The 21,929-nt window shown below is 36.8% G+C and overlaps 2 protein-coding genes across 9 annotated transcripts in view; one reads left to right on the top strand and one right to left on the bottom strand.

Moving 5' to 3' along the window:
* Window positions 1-21,929, top strand: part of ACAD11 (acyl-CoA dehydrogenase family member 11) — a 103,289-nt gene that overhangs the window by 53,545 nt on the left and 27,815 nt on the right. For all 6 annotated transcript variants that reach the window (XR_010343452.1, XM_064378697.1, XM_012451225.3 and 3 more), the window contains exons 12-13: window positions 2,761-2,868; window positions 4,558-4,656. Coding sequence is in view for 5 of the 6 variants with exons in the window: in XM_064378697.1 (XP_064234767.1) it covers window positions 2,761-2,868; window positions 4,558-4,656 (207 nt within the window). In the remaining variant the exon portion in view is untranslated. The remainder of the gene's footprint in view (window positions 1-2,760; window positions 2,869-4,557; window positions 4,657-21,929) is intronic.
* On the bottom strand, window positions 5,255-11,709 carry ACKR4 (atypical chemokine receptor 4). 3 transcript variants are annotated; one of them, XM_064378696.1, is made up of 4 exons: window positions 11,638-11,709; window positions 11,004-11,174; window positions 9,231-9,392; window positions 5,255-7,494 (listed from the first exon to the last, which is right to left on the bottom strand). In XM_064378696.1, exons 3-4 carry the CDS (start codon window positions 9,369-9,371, stop codon window positions 6,433-6,435), a joined length of 1,203 nt encoding a protein of 400 aa, XP_064234766.1. In that variant the 5' UTR covers window positions 9,372-9,392; window positions 11,004-11,174; window positions 11,638-11,709; the 3' UTR covers window positions 5,255-6,432. The 3 variants fall into 3 exon arrangements, with proteins under 3 accessions (XP_064234766.1, XP_012306656.2, XP_012306652.2); XM_012451233.2 differs by lacking the exons at window positions 9,231-9,392; window positions 11,638-11,709 and having other exon boundaries at window positions 11,004-11,384; XM_012451229.2 differs by lacking the exons at window positions 11,004-11,174; window positions 11,638-11,709 and having other exon boundaries at window positions 9,231-10,132.

The following is a 21,929-nucleotide window of genomic DNA, read 5'->3' as shown; positions in this document are numbered from 1 at the left end:
GGTTGAAAATTCTTTTCTTTAAGGATATTGAATGTTGGCCCCCACTCTCTTCTGGCTTGTAGGGTTTCTGCTGAGAGATCTGCTGTTAGTCTGATGTGCTTCCCTTTGTGGGTAACCTGAAGTTTCTCTCTGGCTGCCCTTAACATTTTTTCCTTCATTTCAACCTTGGTGAATCTGACAATTATGTGTCTTGGGGTTGCTCTTCTTGAGGAGTATTACTGTGGTGTTCTTTGTGTTTCCTGAATTTGAATATTGGCCTGTCTTGCTAGGTTGGGGAAGTTCTCCTGAATAATATCCTGAAGAGTGTTTTCACTTGTTTCCATTCTCTCCATTACTTTCAGGTACACCAATCAAACATAGGTTTGCTCTTTTCACATAGTCCCATATTACTTGGAGGCTTTGTTTGTTCCTTTTCATTCTTTGTTTCTCTAATCTTGTCTTCACACTTTATTTCATAAAGTTGATCTTCAGTCTCTATATCCTTTCTTCTGCTTGATGGAATCAGCTATTGATTACTTGTATATGCTTCATGAAGTTCTCGTGTTGTGTTTTTCAGCTCCATCAGGTCATTTATATTCTTCTCTAAACTGGTTATTCTAGTTAGCAATTCCTGTAACCTTTTGTCAAGGTTCTTAGCTTCCTTGCATTAAGTTAGAACGTGCTCTTGTAGCTCAGAGGAGTTTGTTATTACTTACCTTTTGAAGCCTACTTCTGTCAGTTCATCAAACTCATTCTCTGTCCAGTTTGTTCCCTTGCGGGCAAGAAGTTGAGCTCCTTTGGAGAAGACGCCTTCTGGTGTTTGGGAGTTTTCAGCCTTTTTGTACTGTTTCTTTCTCATCTTCATGGATTCAGCTACTTTTGGTCTTTGATGTTGGTGACCTTCAGATGGGGTTTTTGTGTGGACGTCGTTTTTGTTGATGTTGATGCTATTCCTTTCTGTTTGTTAGTTTTCCTTCTAACAGGCTCCTCTGCTGCAGGTCTGCTGTAGTTTGCTAGAGATCCACTCCAGACCCTGTTTGCCTGGGTTTTACCAGCAGAGGCTTTAGAGGAGCAGAGATTGCTACTTGTTCCTTCCTCTGGAAGCTTCATCCCAGAGGGGCACCCACCAGATGCCAGCCAGAGCTCTCCTATATGAGGTGTCTGTTGACCCCTGCTGGGAGGTGTCTCCCTGTCAGTAGGTATGGGGGTCAGGGACCCACTTGAGTAGGCAGACTCACTTGAGGCAGCTCTGTTCCTTAGCAGAGCTCAAGCATTGTGCTAGGAGATCCACAGCTGTCTTCAGAGCTGGCAGGTAGGAACGTTTAAGTCTGCTGAAGCTGCACCCACAGCCACTCATTCCCCCAGGTGTTCTGTCCAAGGGAGATGGGATTTTTATCTATAAGCCCCTGACTGGGCTGCTGCCTTTCTTTCAGAGATGCCCTGCTCAGAGAAGACGAATCTAGAGAGCTGGGCTGATATTTTTTAATGGGGAATAATTTTTCTTGTTGGTGTAGTTTATCTTTTTTTTCCAACCCATAAATGATAATTTTGTGAGGCTTTTCAGAAGAAACTGACAATTTTTGAAAATTTCAAATTTAATATTTACCTTATTTGAACTATAACAAGTAACAGTGAATTTAAAACAGGCAAAGAAAACAAGCAATGAACTTCATGAATTTTAAGTCAGGACTTATTTTCTCCCTCACTCAAAAAGAATGTTAAGCTGTGTTAATCTACAAGGAATTTTGTGAATCTTGACATAATGTTGGCTCTGTTAGGAGTGCCTGAACAGAGTGCAGGCATCTTGAGAGATTTAACTTACACAACTCAATTTTCATAAGCATTTCAGCAACTATCTTCTGAGTAATCAACACTCGAGGGAAAGGTTTTAGACAGTATTTTTAGAAATTTGACAGGAATGGAAAATCAGAGGAAGCCACCTAGAAAGTTTTGCTCCATGGCAGACATGAAGAATTCTTTGCTAACCAAGGGTGATACTACAGTGTATCATGTACTATAAACAATACCCTCCAAAGGTCAGAGAGGGTCTTTGAGGTTATCCACTGACATTTTCTTTCCAGGGTAGTGATTCTGTCTTTAGCATCCTTGAGAAATTATCTTGTATTTTCTAGGTAGTATGGGATGCATAAAAGTAAGAACAATGTTGGGGTAAAAAGAAATAATTGTTATGTGAGTTCAGAAGAAGGAGGTATTACTGACTGGGTAATCAGAGATTCTTTGCAGAGGAGGTGGCTCATAAGCAGGAATTTACTTGTGAAGGACAGGGAGAATTTCACTTGAGAGAAGGTCTGGCCCAAGCAAATATGTAGAAATTAGAAAGCACAGGGTGTGTTTGGGGAACAACAGATAGAATTAAGGGCTGGAGTCTCAGTAGGACATGCAATATTAATTGTTCTCCAGGAGCATTGCAATCACTCCTAACAGGGCATATTTGCAATATGGCAGGCAAGGTTTAGGCCAGTAAAGTGTTTCTTTCAGTTCTAATTGAGTTAATCTTCATTAGAACCATTCTTCATTGGGATGAACTGAAGAAGAGTCTGTGATTCAGAACAAGTTGAATAAATATGTACCAAATGCCACGTGCTTGTGAATATTTATGACATGCCATCAGTGTAAATTATATTTACTCTATGTTTCAAAATATTTTTGTTAGCAGACGTTTGCTTCAAAAAGATGCACGTCTGTACTCTCTACATAAAGTTATGCATTTCGTATTGATAAAATTTCAAATGCAAAACAAATACTCTTTCTTATGTATAGACACAGGGAACATGGAGGTTCTGCACCTGTATGGAAGTGAGGAACAGAAGAAACAGTGGCTTGAGCCTCTTCTTAAAGGGGACATTACCTCTTGCTTCTGTATGACAGGTAAATGCAAATCACCATTCTCCCCTTGTGTAGTCAGTCATATGGAATTACTGCGGATAAGCTGAAGAAACATAGGATGTGATTCTGTGTTTCAGTCAAATTTGCCATTGGCCAAAAATGTATGTTTATTTTGAACCTGTTACTAAATGTTGGTATTTTCAAATGTGCAGAGAAAAATTATCCTCTCCTTTGGCAGAATATCAGATGATGTTCTCTCGTAGCCTGCCATCGCATTAGCAGCAGAGTAAAGTTAGTTTCACAATCTTTGGATGTCATTTCTAAAATTGCTATCTGTGAATATTTAATATCTTTTTTGTCCATATGTATGAAATATCTATCTTTGTGTTAATTTTATATTGATACTTATAAAATACTCAACTCCAAAAATATAAACAGAAAAATAGAACTTTCACCAGTACTGGACATATGGCTCAAATTATAATCATGTGGGAAAATGAACATGTTAATAAAAACAGATTTGACATTATTTGTACCTAGGAAACATTAAGAACTCTTCAATATAGAAAAAAATCAGTTTTGTGATTTAGTTTAGAATTAAACAATATTTTGCTTGGCCATAATTTTTAAGTGCTATCAATAATGGCCAGATTTTGTGTTCTGTAACATCGTATATATTTATACAGTAGTTCTCTTTTATCTGAAGGGGATACATTCCAAGACCCCCAACTGGTGTCTGAAAACTGGGGATAGTCCTGAACTCTATTTAGACTATAATAACTAATAATAGAACAATTATAACAATACTCAGAAGGGTACACAATTTAAAAATTTTGAATTGTTTACTTCTGGAATTTTTCATTTAATAGTTTTGGAATGTAGTTGACCTCTCATAACTGAAACCTCAGATAGCAAAACTACAGGTAACAGGGGACTACTATAATAGCAGAACTGATCTCCATTTAAATCAGTAATAGGCATTTATTGAATATCTACACTATGATGTATTGTCTACAAAGCGCTAGGTGGAGGTTACAAAATAAGTAGAATACACAGCCCTCTTTTTTAAAAAAGACTGAGTCTCAAGTTTTAGAAACAACACATAGGATATCTGAAGGACTGATTTAAATGAGTGTCATATTAACAAGTGCAGATTGCTATGATTAAGAGCTAGACAGTTCTGAAGTGCCATGCAGTAAAGCAGTTGTCTAAGGGTGTCCCATGGAAAACTTTTTGAAGACCTTAAGTGTTGAACAGGTTTTAAAGAATGCAAAGTATATAAATTAGTGAAAGCATTCCTGATGGAATTTGCAAGGCACGTTAGAAATTGCATGAGAGTAAACTATATGGGTTGGGGGGAGTCTGTCTTGCCAATTAATATTTAGTACATATCTCCATTGTGAGAAATAGAAAACAATACTTTTATCTACTTTTGCTGATTGGAGAAAGGACTGAGTTGTATCCCAAGTCATATATCAATGAGGAGCCAAAAATAACCATTCAAAATACTGATCCCCAATGTTCAAGATACTTCATTCATTCACTCATTCTTCCAGTGCACATTTGTTGAACACCTATTGTGTGTAGGCCATGGAAAAAGCAGGGTGGAATGTGGAATGATAGGAAATTGAAAAAGATAAAGATGCCTTTGTTTTTAAAGTTTTCATATCCTTACCTAAATCTACTGATGATATCTGCCTGTCTGTAAATTCAGCCTTTGTTTATTTATAGAACCGGATGTAGCTTCAAGTGATGCCACAAATATTGAATGCAGCATCCAACAAGATGGAGATAGCTACGTAATTAATGGCAAGAAATGGTGGAGCAGTGGTGAGTGTTCAGCTTGATTTTTTCACCTAACACACTGATCCTTTGTGCCAGATGCTATGGTAGAATAATGCTATGATAAATAGTGATCACTTTCATGATCATAATTCTTTAAATTCTGCATGTGTAGGCCAGGCATGGTGGCTCACACCTGTAATCCCAGCGATTTGGGAGGTTGAGGCTGGTGGATCACCTGAGGCCAGGAGTTTGAGACCAGCCTAGCCAACATGGTGAAGCCCTGTCTCTACTAAAAATACAAAAATTAGCTGGGCATGGTGGCAGACACCTGTAATCTCAGCTGCTCAGGAGGCTGAGGCAGGAGACTCACTTGAACCCTGGTGGCGGAGGTTGCCGTGAGTCAACGTGGTGCCACTGCACTTCAGCCTGAGCAACAAAAGCAAAACCCCGTCTCAAAAAAATGAAAAATTAATTAGTTAATTAATTCTGCATGTTAAAGCATTTTCAAATTTAGGAATAGTGTTTGAAGAAAAAGTAATTTTAAAATAACTTATCTTGGTTGGGGGATGTTTAAGAGCAGAAAACATGTCATTTTTTGTAATTTTGGAGATAAAATTCATTAGCACATACTATTTTTGACCAATGTAATTGCTAGCAAAATTTAATTTTAATAAGAGCATATTACATGGATTACAATAATTTACAGCAAATATTTTTTTAAAAGATAGCTGTACATGTTATTAACATTAATTTATTGTACATATTTTAATTACTCGAAAAGAAAGTGTTTAAATGAAAATTGGGACACTTTATGCATGGGATAATATATGTTTTAGTCAACCCTCAGTGATAGACTCATATAAATGGATAAGTTCTTTAGGAAGTTAAGAAATTGGAACCCAGATACAAATGATAATCTGAGGATTACACCTAGACTATACATGATAAACCTACCATTTGTCAGGATTACCGGTTATTACTAAGAAAGTTTATATCATGGAAGCAAATTCTGTCTTTAGGAACTTATCAGGAATGTTTTGAAAAGGATCAGAAAAGCTTATTATAGTTTTTTTCTGTTGTTGTTTTGGAGGAGGTGGATTTTATAAAATTACTTACAAACTAAGAAAACAGGAAAAGAAAAGATAGATTGAGTTCTGCTGCATAGTTATTCAAGTACTACAATTATGCAGGGAAATAGTTCTTATAGTCAAACTTAGATAATTAAAAATAATTATAAATGCCTTTTAACATGAACCTCTTTAATAAATCTGTTTTAGATGGCCTAACTTATAGCATAGTAGGTTTATTTGTTTTTTTTAACTTCTTTTATTTTGAAATTATTATAAATTCACAGGAAGTTACAAAGATGGTACAGAATGGTCCCGGGTACCCTTCATCCAGTTTACCCCAATGTCAAAACCAGGAAATTAAAATTGGTACAATGTATGTGTACAGTTCTGTGTCATTTTATCACTTGTGTAGATTTGTATAACCACCACTGCAACCAACATACAAAACTATTCTATCACCACGAAACTCTTCTTCTTTATAGCAGATTGTTTTTATTCACTTATGCCCATTACTACTATTTTCCTATATTGTTTATTTTAATTTTCATGTTTTGTACATTTATTATCTTGTTTCCTCTTCTTGGCTTTTATTCTCCCCCTTCCCCCAACCCATTCTTTATTATAAGTTGCAACCATGACATTTGAGATTTGAGTTTCAGAATGATTTGAGTTTCAGAATAATGCATATGTTTTATTTGATGGGGAAGCATCATTCCTATGTATCCAAGCAAAAGGCAGAGCAGTTTTACCTTCAAATGCTAAAAGTACTGGTTGGCTCTGTAGGATGCTCAGAATCAAAAGGAAACTCCTCCACACTTTGTCTCTGTCTTCTCCAGGACCCATACTTCTTGGCCACTTTCATAATGTAGTTTTTGAAAGATGCTCCCATAAAAACATAAAGGATTGGGTTGAGGCAGCTGTGAAAGAGTGCGATGCTTTCTGTGATTTGGATAGCAATGTCCAGGCGTTTGCTCATGTTGCAGTTGGTGATCAGGGAGTAGATGATGTCTATGGCTCGGCAGAACTTGACAATGTTATAAGGCAGCTGAGTGACAATGAAAACTATAACCACTGTGAGCAGAACTTTGAGGGGTTGAGATATTTTAATGTTTGGCATCTTCATGAGTGTCCTTGCCGTGATAAAGTAGCACACCCCCATGATAAGAAAGGGTACTACAAATCCGATGCAGATTTCTAGCATTTGAATTGATGCTTTCATTGATGTTCCTAGGTAGTGGGGAAAAGTGGGAATGCACCTAGCATTGTCATTTACTGTATAAAAAACCAGCTGGGGTATACTCAGCAAGATGGCAGCCATCCAGACACAGAAACAGATCACCCAGCATGCTTGTCCCACTCCTGATTGTCTGGGGCTTTTAGTTACTGCCACATATCTGTCTATGCTGATACAAGCCAGAAACTGCATTCCAGAGACAAAGTTTACTGTATACAATGCTGAAGTTATTTTGCACATTATTTTCCCTAAAACCCATCCATGAACTGCATTAACAGCCCAAAAAGGCAGAGTGAATAGAAGGAGCAAATCTGCCACAGCCAAATTCAGGATGTACACATCTGTTTTGGTTCTCTGTTTCTTGTAATAGGCATAAATTGCCACTACCATGGAATTGCCTGCAAGTCCAATAACGAAAGCTATTGTGTGGAATACAGGGAGGAAAATTTTTGCAAATTTTCTGACATCTTCTTTGATACAGATCAATTCATATTGACTGTAGTCGTGAGTGCCATTCATTTCATTTTCCTCATAATAATAATCTGTTGACTGGTTCTGTTCCAAAGTCATGGTTCCAATCTAAATGGCAAAGAGAATACAGGATATATATTTGTCTAAATATGCTTAAAAGAAAACAGTTTTTGGCCGGGCATTGTGTCTCATGCCTGTAATCCCAGCACTTTGTGAGGCCAAGACGGATTCGAGACCAGCCTGGCCAAAATGGCAAAACCCCATCTCTTTTGTATTTTTGTAAAAATATAAAAATTAACCAGACATAGTGGCACTCACCTGTAGTCCCAGCTACTCAGGATGCTGAGGCAGGAGAATCACTTAAACCCATGAGGCAGAGGTTGCAGTGAGCCAAGACCGCATCACTGCACTCCAGCCTGGGTGACATAGCAAGATTCCATTGCAAAAATAAATAAATAAATAAAACTAAAAATAAAAGGAAGCCGTTTTCATTAAGCTGTTTTGTTCTTTCCCTAGAGAATAGACTGTTGCTGTAACATATATGAGCCTGAATCTGCCACTCTTTGAAACACTTTAATGGGAGCCACATTGGAATATGACCCCAAGATTAGTTACTCATGCTTTACTTTTACAATTCTGTGTAAAAGAGCTGGGATTTGCACAGGACAATAAACACAATGCCCTGGAGAATTTTCTTAATCATTAAATCCTAAATAAAAGACTTTTATGTAAAAATGATTTTTAAAATATGAAAATTTAATTAGATTTTAACTAAAAAGAATAGTGTTATAATCTTTACATACATAATTTTGTGAATCTCAAAGTATATCTGCAATAAGCTGGGTGTGGTGGCTCACGAAGTAATCCCAGCACTTTGGGAGGCCGAGGTGGGTGGATCACCTGAGGTTGGGAGTTCGAGACCAGCCTGACCAATATGGAGAAACCTCATCTCTACTAAAAATAAAAAATTAGTTGGGTGTGGTGGCGCATGTCTGTAATCCCAGCTACTCAGGAAGCTAAGACGGGAGAATCGCTTCAACCTAGGAGGTGGAGCTTGTAGTGAGCCAAGATCCCACCATTGCACTCCAGCCTGGGCAACAAGAGCAAAAACTCTGTCTCAAAAAAAATATATATATATATATACACACACACACACACACACACATATATATATGTGTGTGTATATATGCAATACATTGAATAAAAATGAAAATAAATTAGTAAATTATTTGGTTTACTTAAAATAAATTTATTTTGGATTTTTATGTTATTTATAAATTTAATTTAAATAAATTAAATACATTCTCTCAGCATTTGTACTAAATTTCAGTAGTTGCATTTTATAAAACTAGATCTCCTTTAGCCAACTGCCCTCCAAAACTGGTCACTACTTGCTTATTGTATACTGTGTTTTAGTAGCACCACTATCCTCTAGTCAACTAAGCTGTAAGCCTGCTTCATTCTTGTCTTCTCTCTTACCTTCATCCCTGATTCCCAATCAGTTCCTAAGTTCTGATTCCACCTTCCAAATAGGTCTTGAATTTGTCTTCTCAGTCTGCAGTCTTCCACACATTTGCACAATTCGACGATTATGTTTCTCACCTGGCCTACTGCTATTTCCTTTTTTTAATTTTTTAAAAAATATTTTATTTTATTTTTAAATTTCAATCTATTTATTTATTTATTTATTTTGAGACCAAGTTATGAGACTGGCTAATTTTTGTATTTTTGGTAGAGATGGGGTTTCACCAAGTTGCCAAGGCTGGTCTCAAACTCCTGGGCTCAAGCAATCCACCTCCCTTGGCCTACCAACGTGTTGGGATAACAGGCATGAGCCATCTCACCTGGACAAAGAGTATCTTTCTAACTCGTATCCTGTTGTTACTCCTCCTCAATACCTCCTTGTCAAAAACATTTTTCTTATTTTCACCAGAGTGTTTGATCTCTAAATTGCCAAGCTGTCTCTTCTCTGCTTTGCTCCTCATCTGGAAAACACACCTCTTCACCTGAAAGCGACAATCCAAGCTCCTTAGCATAAGTTAACCCATGGCTTCTGCGACCTCCCCCTTCTCTGTGTCCACTCCGTAGACAGTGATAGGACTAATTTCTCAGCAGTGTACTCGCACTCACCATGCAACAGCATCTGTCTACATCATTGCTTGTTCTGTTCCTTTATCTACCATATGATTTCCTGCCCTACCGTGGAAGGGCCAATTCCTACTCAATTAACATGGATGCCACCTCCCCACAAGACTTTCCTGATGTATTGGCAATCTCTACATACCCCTCAGAAAACTGATCCCATCCTATGGAAAGGACACATTTCCCGTACTACCTTGTTCCTCTGGGTTCTAAACTCCTCAAAGCATGACCTATTTGATTTGTGTTTGTAAATAAAATCTTATTAATATGCCTGGCACACAGTAGCTTCTCAGTAAATAATTGTCAAATTAGTTTTGCCAGCAGGTATAAAGCTGTTACTCTAGAATGGATAGAATGGATAGATAGTGTGCCAGCAATCTTCTCTGTCAACATTGTTATTGCACTATACTGGCTACTAGCACCCCATAGTATTAAGATAAGCTTGCACAGAATTCATAAGTTTTGGAACGCATAAAATAATGACTCTCAGTGTTTTTATTATAGTGCTGAATGTTTCATTCCTTTTAGCCTTTTTATCTTCCTTGAGTTGTTTTTGTCCTTTGAAGAATCTCAAATATTGTTATAGAATCAATAATGAAAATTATTTTCAAAACAGTGTGCCAACTAAAGAACATTCTTATGCTTGCTAACTTTTTTTGAATGAATATAGCAAAGAAAAGAAGGCTCTGAAGAAAGATAGCACATAGAAGAATTGCTTTCATTATATAAAAACTAGGTGCCAACTTTTTAAAATGACTCTTTTTATCATTAAGGTAACTTAAAAAGTTCCAATCTGGAAGACTACTCTGTTGTCTTCATATTGTCTTAGTAATTAATGCATAAGAACATGAAGACTACTTGCACGTGCCTTGCGCATAATAAGACTACCTCATGTTCTTATGCGTTAATTATTAACACAGTATGAACCTTGTTCTTCCTTTCTCTTTCATCAGAAAACCTTAAACTTGTTGATAAGGAATAATATGGCCAAATATTATAATATATTAAGGAAGGGGATTTTTAAGTAAGAATTAATCTTACCAAAAATGTGAGTAAATAAGAATAGAAATGGAATTATTTGCAGAAATGATCCTTCTGGCAGATACATAGATGCACTTTTAAGTGTCTTTATAATTACTATTAGAACCAAAAAAAGTCAGTACTTATAAAAGAAAGCAAAAAAAAAAAAAAACTAGTATAACAAAACCTATTTTCTCCTTAACAAAGTTTTACTGACAAGTACTGGCATTTAAAATCATATTTTCTTCTTGCTACATTAAGCTTTTCATTTAAGGTTAAAGTATACAGTATAAGCTTTTCATTTAAGGTTAAAGTATTCAAATAACTCTTTTTTTTTTTAACAAGCATTTAAACATTTATGGATCAAGACTCCCTCTATATAGGTAAATATACAAGGTCTTTGGGCTTAAAAAAATATATTCAAGTCAGAATGAGAAAAGAAAGAAAGTACCAACCTGTTGCAGTCGGCAGAGAGGAGCAGTCTTGAGTAGAGGGTGTAAAATCAAATGACCTAACTCCAGCTACTTTTGTTTTCACTTTACACCCCGCCTTTATCTTGCATCCAAGAAGGCTTTCCTGAAATTCAATCTTGTGAGCACTTGATGTTTTATTTTCTGTAAAACGATCTGTGAAGTTAAATTCAGCTTCTTAAGTGGTTGAGGTTACAAAATCGCAAAAATTCCATCTTTTTCAAAAAACTACAGACCTTTCAAAGTTTCCACTTAGTCACAGGGGACAAAAAAGTGCCTGCAGCTGAGCTACTGACTGCTGAACCAGAAGGAGAATCCACCCGAGGGCATCTAGGCAGCACTTGTAGGGAGCATCTAGAAAAATACTCTCTAAAGTTATTTTGTCTAGGAAAGAAAGCAAATGTGATTTTAACCCAGAAAAATATCTTTTTGAAGACTAAATTATCAAAAACTAAATTAGGAGTAATCATTAGGTATTTGCAATATAATTTAACATTTTGTGCCACATCATTTAATATTTACTTAAAACTACTAGACTCCTGCTGTTTTCACTGTGCTTTCTCTATCCTTGCCCCAGAGTGTTTTCCCATGGCTTTATACTCTCTTGTTTTCTTGTTACCTTTTTTCCAAAGCCAGAATACGAGCCTTCAAAATCCTTCAGTCTGGGAAGCTATTTATTTTTTCCACATTTCCACACAAATGAAAGTTAGAGAAAGAAGAGAAATTTATGCAGATTTGGCCCTCATGGTCTATTTTAACTTGACTCTCCTCGAATTTGCATAGCAGTTGCCTAATCTATTTTTTCATGTGAGGTCAGGCTCAGTCTCCACCTGCAGAAATTATTTCAGACCCATGCCATTTTTTCTTCTTTTTTTTTAAAAAAACTTTTAAGTTCAAGGGTACATGTGCAGGTTTGTTACAGGTAAACATGTATCATGGGGGTTTGTTGTGCAGATTATTTTATCACCCAAGTATTAAGCCTAGTACCCATTAGTTATTTCTCCTGATCCTCTCCCTCCTTCCACCTTCTATCCTTTGATAGGCCCCATTGTGTTCCGCTCCATATGTCCATGTGTCCTCATCATTTAGCTCCCACTTATAAGTGAGAACATGTGGAATTTGGCTTTCTGTCCCTGTGTTAGTTTGCTAAGGGTAATGGCCTCCAGCTCTATCCATGTCCCTGCAAAGGACATAATCTCATTCTTTTTTGTGGCTGCATAGTATTCCATGGTGTATATGTACCACGTTTTCTTTATCCAGTCTGTCACTGATGGGCATTTAGGTTGATTCCATGTCTTTGCTGTTGTGTATAGTGCTGCAATTAACATACACATGCATGTGTCTTTATAATAGAATAATTTATATTCCTTTGGGTATATACCCAGTAATGGAATTGCTGGTTCAAATGATAGTTCTGTCTTCAGGTCTTTGAGGAATTCCCACACTGTTTTCCACAATGGTTGAACTAGTTTACACTCCCACCAACAGTGTATAAGCACTCCTTTTTCTTCACAACCTCACCAGCATCTGTAATTTTTTGTTTTTAATAATACCCATTCTGATGGCGTGAGATGGTCTCTCATTGTGATTTTGATTTGCATTTCTCTAACAATCAGTGATGTTTAGTTTTTTTCATATGATTGTTGGTGGTATATGTCTTTTTTTGAGAAGTGTCTGTTCATATCCTTTGCCCACTTTTTAATGAGGTTGTTTTTTTCTTCTAAATTTAAATTTCTTATAGATGGTGGATATTAGACCTTTGTTAGGTCCATAGTTTACAAGGATTTTCTCCCATTCTGTAGGTTGTCTGCTTACGCTGTTGGAGTTTCTTTTGCTGTGGAAAAGCTCTTCAGTTTAATTAGGTCCCATTTGTCATTTTTTGCTTCTATTGCAATTGCATTTGGCATCTTCTTTATGAATTCTCATAATAGCCTATAAGATCCCACAAAGTCTGCCTCTACTCCTCATTGTCTCTCTGACTTCGTTTCACTTACTCACCCCTTTGCCTACTTGTTCTGCCACACCCAGCTTCTTGCTGTTTTAGAGCATACCAGTCACAATCCTTATCAGTGCTTTTGTGCTGGCTCTTCTGTCTGCCTGGAATATGCTGTGTCTGAGTAATTGCAAAGCTCACTTCCTCTTTCAAGTCTTTGCCCAATCACCACCAGCTCACTGAGGCAATTCTTGACTACTCTTCTTAAAATACCCCTCATCCACCTGGACTCCAATCCACCAGACCCACAGTACTTACCATGTTCTAATGCACCATATCATTTATGCTATGATTGCTGTTGATTGTCTCACACCCTGTATTAGACATAAGCTTCGTCAGAACAAGGACTTTGGTTTGCTTGTTCATTGATATATTCCAAGTACCAAGAATAGTGCCTTGCACATAATAAGTATTCAAAAATATTTTGAATTAATAAAAAAAAACCTACTGTCCACTTCAATTATTATCTCATTTTACTTACTCTTGATGTTATACTTCTTTTTTTTTTTTTTTGAGACGGAGTTTTGCTCTTGTTACCCAGGCTGGAGTGCAATGGCGCGATCTCGGCTCACCACAACCTCTGCCTCCTGGGTTCAGGCAATTCTCCTGCCTCAGCCTCCTGAGTAGCTGGGATTACAGGCACGCACCACCATGCCCAGCTAATTTTTTGTATTTTTAGTAGAGACGGGGTTTCACCATGTTGACCAGGATGGTCTCGATCTCTTGACCTCGTGATCCACCCGCCTCGGCCTCCCAAAGTGCTGGGATTACAGGCATGAGCCACCGCGCCCGGCCGATGTTATACTTCTTTAACAACTGGTCTGTAGCTGCAGCCTCCATAATTATCAGTTAACAATCTATTTAGTCTGTCTAAATGACACACAATACTGACTTGTAGGACTTTGCAAGTACTATTACGCCTGTCTAGAGTACTCTTCCCACCCTATTTTAGATCCCTAACTCCTATTTACAATTCAGATTTAGGTCTGACCTTAACATTAATCCAGGAAGCCTTCCATAACCCTTTCAGATTAGAACAGATATGCCTACTCTTCTATAGTCTTTTCACTGTGTTGTTGGTACTTATTAAAATTTCCTGTGTTCCATAGCTATCTTATACCCTGCTGTATCCTCAGCATTTGGCTTGGTGCCTTCTTTAGGGTACCAGCTTAATGAAAAATAGTTAAATTTATGAATCAATCAACTGATGTTTAACTTATCCTCCACAGACATATAAGTTTAGCAATGGAGCTAGAATTCTGAATTCAGATCTTCAGTCAATTTTATCATAGCTCTTATATTCTCTTTGTTATTTTATGATGCCATCTATTATAGACTCTTGATACTCTTTTATAGATTCAAAAGTATCCCTTCCCTTTATTTACCCCACCCCCAACCACCATAAGCTTTCTCATAAATGGGATTCCTTGATTGTAAATCAGCTATAATGCTATAATCTTTACATCTTTTAAATTTGCATATTGTTTTTGCTAATTTAGACACATACAAAGCCCTTGAGGCATAGGGGATCTCAGAATTGAGCAGCTTCTTCTGGTAGCGTGTGTATGAATGCTGTGTATAAATCATGGTGTATGAATCATGGTGAAACTAGCTAACTGGCTGACCGTTTTTCTGTATTTTCATTTTCTCCTGATAGAACTAGGAGAGACAGTGGTAATAGGGGAGATTTGACAAAATATGAGAAGTAATCATGTAGCTTGGAGGGTAGGCAGAAGCATCACTCATCTCAGGCAACTTTTCTAAGTAGTTATTTGATGTTTTTTTAGCTCTCTTCTACTTCTCATGTCCCTAAGAACTGACTGTGATTCCATTTTGCTGCTTATCATAAATGCGCTCCTACCCTTAACTCCCTAACATAGCAGTGTCCCTTGTTCTTAAAGAATTTCTCTCCCCACACCCATTTCTCATCCCTCCTCTTGTAGCATCATTTTGCTATGTTGCCTAGGCTGGTCTCCAACTCCTAGACTCAAACCATCCACCCATCCCAGCCTCCAAAAGTGCTGGGATGAATCTGTAATTTTGATGAATATTGCCAAATTGTACTCCATAGGGATGGTATTACTTTGTTCTCTACCAATAATGTCTGTTTTTCTAAAATATTGCCAATAGAATGTGTTGTTTTACTACCACTTTGCTTTCTAAATGACTTGTAACAGAGTCAGTGCCCCTTACCTACCCTTGCTAGGCATGCGTGGAATCCTGGATAATAAACTGCTTTTGAATGTTTTCATTATTGCTGTACTCCACATTTATTTGATTAGTGGTAACATTAAACACTTTTTAAAAATCTCTTTTATTATTCTTATTTCCTCTTTTTGCAGTTGTGTTCTTTCCCCATCTTTATACTGATTTTCAGGTATTCTTTAGCATTTAGGAAGCTAAGTATTGCATACATTTTGTCATAAATGTTGAAATATTTTCTCCTCCAATTTTTTTTCCTTTTAATTTACTTTCTAATGTGTAATAGTTTTATATAGACAAACCAATTGATCTTTTTCTTTTGACTTTGATTTCACTTACCATTTTTAAGGTTTAAAATCCTTTCTCACCCAGAAATTTGATAACTATTAGATTATTTTTCTTCTAGTTTTTTTATGTCTTGACTTGTTTTAAATTTTCAACTCTGATCCATTTGGGATTTAATTTGATGTAATCATATTCTATAATAACAATAATAATAGCAGCAGCTTGTAACATTATTACTCAATTCTTATTTAGATGTAAACATAGAGATGGATTCAGTGAATTTTGAAGATTTCCCTGTTAAAAATAACACACACTCTAAGAGAACACATGGGATTTTTTTTTCTTTAACTATGGGGTAACTATGTACAATAATCATCTTTTTTCTTATAAGGGAAATTTTGTTGTAAAATAGTACTTACCTTGTAAAGCTTTTTACTCCAATTTGAATTGTTAGCATTAAAGCTAAAACCAAGTGAAGTTCCAGTGTTCCACCTCAGAAATTCAATGTTGGTAGAAGAAACAGCCTTGAGAATTTGTGGATGGCCAACTGTGCTTCACGTATGTAATTGCTTACATCACTTTCTTAATTGTTACAAACCACACCATACTCAAAAGTCATGGTTTTTTTTATCCACCTGTCATCTCTCCTTTTATTAGAAAATGATTTTGCAGTTGTAAAAGCCTAAGAAATTAAAAATCATCAACTAACATCAGGGAGATGTAATTTTCAGCCTGACTTAATCCTGGGACTTCAACAGCCTTGAAATACCAGAGTGTCTGGATTAAAAACAAAATTACTTTATCTAGGCCATCTGTTTTCATTCATGAAAGCCTGTGACACAGTATATATGTTTAAACATTCTCTGTCTGTTGGTCTATTCAGATTTCCTGTAATATATTTTATTTATGACATTGGGTATCCTGTTCATTAACTAAAATGGCACAAACAAGCAAAATTCTCTGGAAAAGAAGGTTGTTTCAGCTACTGCACTTGCCAAATTCTGCTTGTAGCTAAAAGGAGATGATATATTTGGGAAGGGTTTTTCTCATTTTTCTGAAACATCATTGTTAAGTACAAATATTTCAAATTCTATAAACTATGCCTTCATCCTACTTCCTCCACTTACTGATGACAAAGACATCCAACTTAAAAATTATATTTTTTAGAATATTAATTGTTCTCCATATAAGATTGAACAAGACAGAATCAAAGAATTAGTTGCCTTGCTTGTTGAGTTTCTTCAAAATTCACCTGATATCTGAAATTTCTGGGCATTTATATAAGGCAGTAGCAACATTTTTGTTTGTTTGCTTTGTTCTGAGACAAGGTCTCACTCCGTTGCCCAGGCTAGAATGCAGGGGCATGATCACAGCTCACTGCAACCTTGACTTCCCAGGGCTCAAGCAATCCTTCCACCTCAACCTCCTGAATAGCTGGGATTACAGGCGTGCCGCACCACGCTTGGCTAATTTTTAATTTTTTTTGTATAGACGAGGTCTCGCTAGGTTGTCCAGGCTGGTTTCAAACTCCTGGGCTCAAGCTATCCTCCCACTTCAGCCTCCCAGAATGCCGGGATTACAGATATGAGTCACCATGCCTGGCCAACATTTTTTAATGATAAAATGAGGTAAGAAGCAATATTGGGATATATAGATTAAAAAATTATATATTCTGAATATTAGAAAAAGAGGACTTTAGATCAGGGTTCAAAGGAATTAAAAAGAAGATTTTACTTCAGTTCACTGTTGCTGGATATCTAGCATCAGTGAAACCTTGAAAGATTTACCCAAAATGTTCTTGATTGCCAGAATGGAAAGTAGAGAAAGAAAACTATCTCTAAAAACAGGCACATAGACCAATGGAACAGAATAGAGAGCTCAGAAATAAGGCTGCTCACCTATGACCATCTGATCTTTGACAAAGCTGACAAAAGAAAAAAGCAATGGGGAAAAGACTCCTTATTCTATAAATGGTGCTGGGATAACTGGCTAGCCATACACAGAATAGTGAAGCTGGATCCCTTCTTTACACCATATACAAAAGTCAATTCAAAATGAATTAGATACTTAAATGTAAAACCTAAAACTATGAAAACCCTAGAAGACAACCTAGGCAATACTGTCCCAGACATAGGGATGGGCAAAGAGTTCATGAAAGAGACACCAAAGGTAATCACAGCAAAAGCAAAAATTGACAAGTGTGATCTAGTTAAACCTAAGAGCTTCTACACAGCAAAAGAAACTATCAGCAGAGTGAGCAGACAGTCCACAGAATGGAAGAAAATATTTGCAAACTATGTACCTGACAAAGGTCTAATATCCAGCATCTATAAGGAACTTTAACAAATTTACAAGAGAAAAACAAACAATCCCATTAAAAAGTGGGCAAACGACATGAACAGAAACTTTTCAAAAGGAGACATATATGCAGCCAACAAACATATGAAAAAAGCTCAATATCACTGATCATTAGAGAAATGCAAATCAGAATCACAATGAGATACCATCTCACACCAGTCAGAATGGCTATTATTAAAAGTCATAAAATAGCAGATGCTGGTGAGGTTGTACAAGAAAAAGGAACACAATACGTTGTTGATGAGAGTGTGAATTAGTTCAACCATTGTGGAAAGCAGTATGGCAATTCTCCAGAGAGCTAAAAACAGAACTACTGGCTGGGTGTGGTGGCTCATGCCTATAATCCCAGTACTTTGAAAGGCTGAGGCGGGAGGATCACTTGAGGCCAGGAGTTCAAGATCAGCCTGGCCAAAATGGCAAAACTCCAAAATACAAAAATTAGCTGAGCATGGTGGTACATGCATGTAATCCTAGCTATTCAGAAGGCCACAGCATGAGAATGACTTGAACCTGGGAGTGGGGAGATTACAGTGAGCTGAGATTGTGCCACTATACTCCAGCCTTGGCGACAGAGCGAGACCGTCTCAAAAAAAAAAGAAAAAAAACCACCAAAAATGAAAAAACCAGAACTACCATTCAACTCAGCATTCCTGTTACTGGGTATATACCCAAAGGAGAAGAAATTATTCTACCATAAAGACACATGCATGCAAATGTTCATTGCAACACTATTCACAATAGCAAAGACATAGAATCAACCTAAATGCCCCTCAATGACAGATTGGATAAAGAAAATATGGTATATATACACCATGGAATACTATGCAGTCATTAAAAAGAATGAGGTAATGTATTTTGCAGGAACATGGATGGAACTGGAGGCTATTATCCTTAGCAAACTAAGGCAGGTACAGAAAACCAAATACCACGTGTTCTCACTTATAAGTGGGAACTAAATGATGAGAATTTATGAACACAAAGAAGGAAACAACAGACACTGAGCTCTACTTGAGGGTGTAGGGTGGGAGAAGGGAAAGGAGCAGAAAAGATAACTATTGGGTACTAGGCTTAATAGCTGGGTTATGAAACAATCTTTATAACAAACCCTAGTGACACGAGTTCACCTATATAACAAACCTTCACATTTACTCCTGAACCTAAAATAAATGTTTTTCTTTTAAGAAAATATCTCTAATGAAAATTAACCTCAAATCATGTTGTTGTAACATGATTTGTAACATGTATGTCCTAACCTGATTTTCAGAAGTATGCGCACCAAGGAGACAATGTATTATGTGGGGTAAATAGCTTCGATCCTTCAGCCTGTAGGCCTCTAGAGAGGCACTAGCCAAGGCTAAACCCTCAAAGATAGCACCAAGTAGAAAAATATTTCCAGTTGAAAAGTTACAAGTGAACACTCTGTAAATGAATCTTCCTTTGTAATTTCTAACTAAGAATCAAAGCATGATTGCATTTTATTGCATAGCCAGGGATAAAAAATTCCTCCCAACTGAGGATTTCCAGATAAGTCATTCAGGTAAGATCCTCAATGAAAGATAAATACTGTGATCTGCCATTAAATCATCCTAATATTCTTTGGGTTGGTCCTCAGATTAGTGGAATTTTGTCATAGTCCATTCAGGCTGCTATTAGACAACACCATAAACTAGGTTAACTTCTAAACAACAGAAATTTATTTCTCATGGTTCTAGAGGCTGGCAAGTCCAAGAATAAGGTGCCAGTAGAGTTGGTGCCTGTTGAGGGGCATTTTGGTTGATAGATGGCACCTTCTCATTCTGTCCTCATATAGTGGAAAAGGTGGCCAAGCTCCCTCAGGCCTCTTTGATAAAGGTGCTAATTCCATTTTAATCTCTTTATCACCTCCTTTGGGACCTAATCACCTGCTAAAGGCTTCATTTCCACATGAAATCAGCTTGGGGATTAGGATTCCAACACATGACTTCTAGGGAGGGACACATACATTCAGACCATAGCAATTTCTTTACCTGTTAGCATCTATAAAAATCAAAAGGACATATTCTTTTTTTTTTTTTTCTGAGAATATACTAAGTAATTTTATTTTTCAAGGAAATAGGGTAGCCATCACTGCTGGGACATGAGGTTGGTATTTTTAGAAAGGAAAAAGCCAGAAAAGGGGAGCTCTAGCTTTCATGTGGAAACTTTGTTTGGATCTCTAGCTAACTCCTGAATTAAAGTAATGCACAGGGCAAACTCAAAGCACCTTGCAGCTAAATAGTAGGAACTATGTTGAAATTTGATTTCCCATTCACCTGAAGTGTGATAGACTCTGCACTTTTACTCTACCTAAGTTAATTGCCTGATAAAACAAAACCATCAACATTCTGTGGAGGAATATGACAGATTCCAGAGTTTCAAAACAAAAGGATCACAATGTCCAGAATACAATCTAAAGTTGCTCAACCAGTGAAGAATAGGAAAATATGACCCATTTTCAAGGGGAAAGGCCAACACTCAAGTGATTCAGATGTTGGAATTATCAGTCAAGGACTTAAGGCAGCTATTATAAATGTGCTCAATTAGGTCAAGAAAAATAAAAAGGTAGGAAATATGAGAAGAGAAATAGAAAACATAAAAAATATCCAAGTAGAAATATTGGAAGTTAAGGTAAAATATCTGAAAAGAAATTCACTGACTGGGCTTAATAACATAATGGAGGTGACAGAGAAAAGAATTAATGAACTTGAAGATAGACAATAGAAATTATCCAATATGAAGAAAAGATATAAAGAAATGAACAATCCTAGGGACCATTTAGTTCTAAAATATGTGCAATTAGAGTTCCAGAAGAAGCAAGAGGGAGAGATTCACATTTAAAGGAAGAATAAACTCTAAAAATTATAAAACTGCTATTTGTTATTGATTGATATAAAATAAATGTGTTTAACCTGAATTAAGGGTCTTTGTTGTCTAATGTCAGTACACATACTATAGACTTTTTGTAGTTGAGACGGAGTTTCACTCTTGTTGCCCAGGTTGGAGTGCAATGGCATGAACTCGACTCACTGCAGCTTCTGCCTCCCAGGTTCAAGCAATTCTCCTGCCTCAGCCTCTCAAGTAGCTGGGATTACAGGTGCCTACCACCACGCCTGGCTAATTTTTTGTATTTTCAGTAGAGACGGGGTTTTGCCATGTTGGCCAGGCTGGTCTAGAACTCCTGGCCTCTGGTGATCTGCCTGTCTCGGCTTCCCAAAGTGCTAGAATTACAGGCATGCACCACCATGCCCAGCTTATTGTAGACTTTCTGATGCATGATGAAGTGTTCTACTTGAAAAACATGACATTTTTTAAACTTGTATTTATGAAAATGCTTGTATTTTTCTTTCAGTGAAAAATTAATTTCTTTTCAGTATAATAGTTTCCTATTTGATTTAATAAGATTATGGAACAAATGCCGAGAAGGGTAGAGAAAATGGTTCCTCTCTCTGTATCTCAGATGTAATATAAACAATAAGTTATGTATTCAGGGGAATAATGGGAGAGATGATTTTGCCCAACATATTTGTTATCTGATTGCGGTGGAACATCTCTTGGCCAATTTAACACTTTTTTTTTTAATTTCCTGTCCTAGTTATGTAAGAATCCTCTCTCTTCCTTTTTAGTCATAGATAAAATTATATATCTATGTATATATGATTACATGTTCCTACAATTCTGATGGCTGTGACTATGGAGAAAGCAGGCTTATGATTCAAGCTCTAAGTTGGTTTAAGGTGTCTCCTTATTCTACCACCAGCCTGGAGATGAAAAGAGTCACCCATTTGAGGCTCATTGCCTTCCTCTCCTTCCCTCTCTTTCTCAGATAATATTTATTTTAGGTGTTCATTTTTTTAAATCACTTTAAGCATTTTATCAGGAAGAGTGTACATGTAGTGTTTCTGGAGTTATGTGTCATACAGAAGTGGGGAAATGCCCCATTGTATGCAGGAAATAACTCCACCACAGCCTGCAAATTAGATATTCAGATTAAAAGGAAATTTGGAAAGAAAAATAAACTAAACATTGTAGTTCACTCAACAGGCCTCTCAGTCTTT

Source organism: Aotus nancymaae, unplaced genomic scaffold (genome assembly GCF_030222135.1).
Source record: "Aotus nancymaae isolate 86718 unplaced genomic scaffold, 86718_ANA_hifiasm-v0.15.2.pri h1tg000019l, whole genome shotgun sequence".
Classification (NCBI taxonomy): domain Eukaryota; kingdom Metazoa; phylum Chordata; class Mammalia; order Primates; family Aotidae; genus Aotus; species Aotus nancymaae.
The sequence above is the reverse complement of the archived record's forward strand: the minus strand, read 5'-3'. Positions and strand labels throughout refer to the sequence as shown.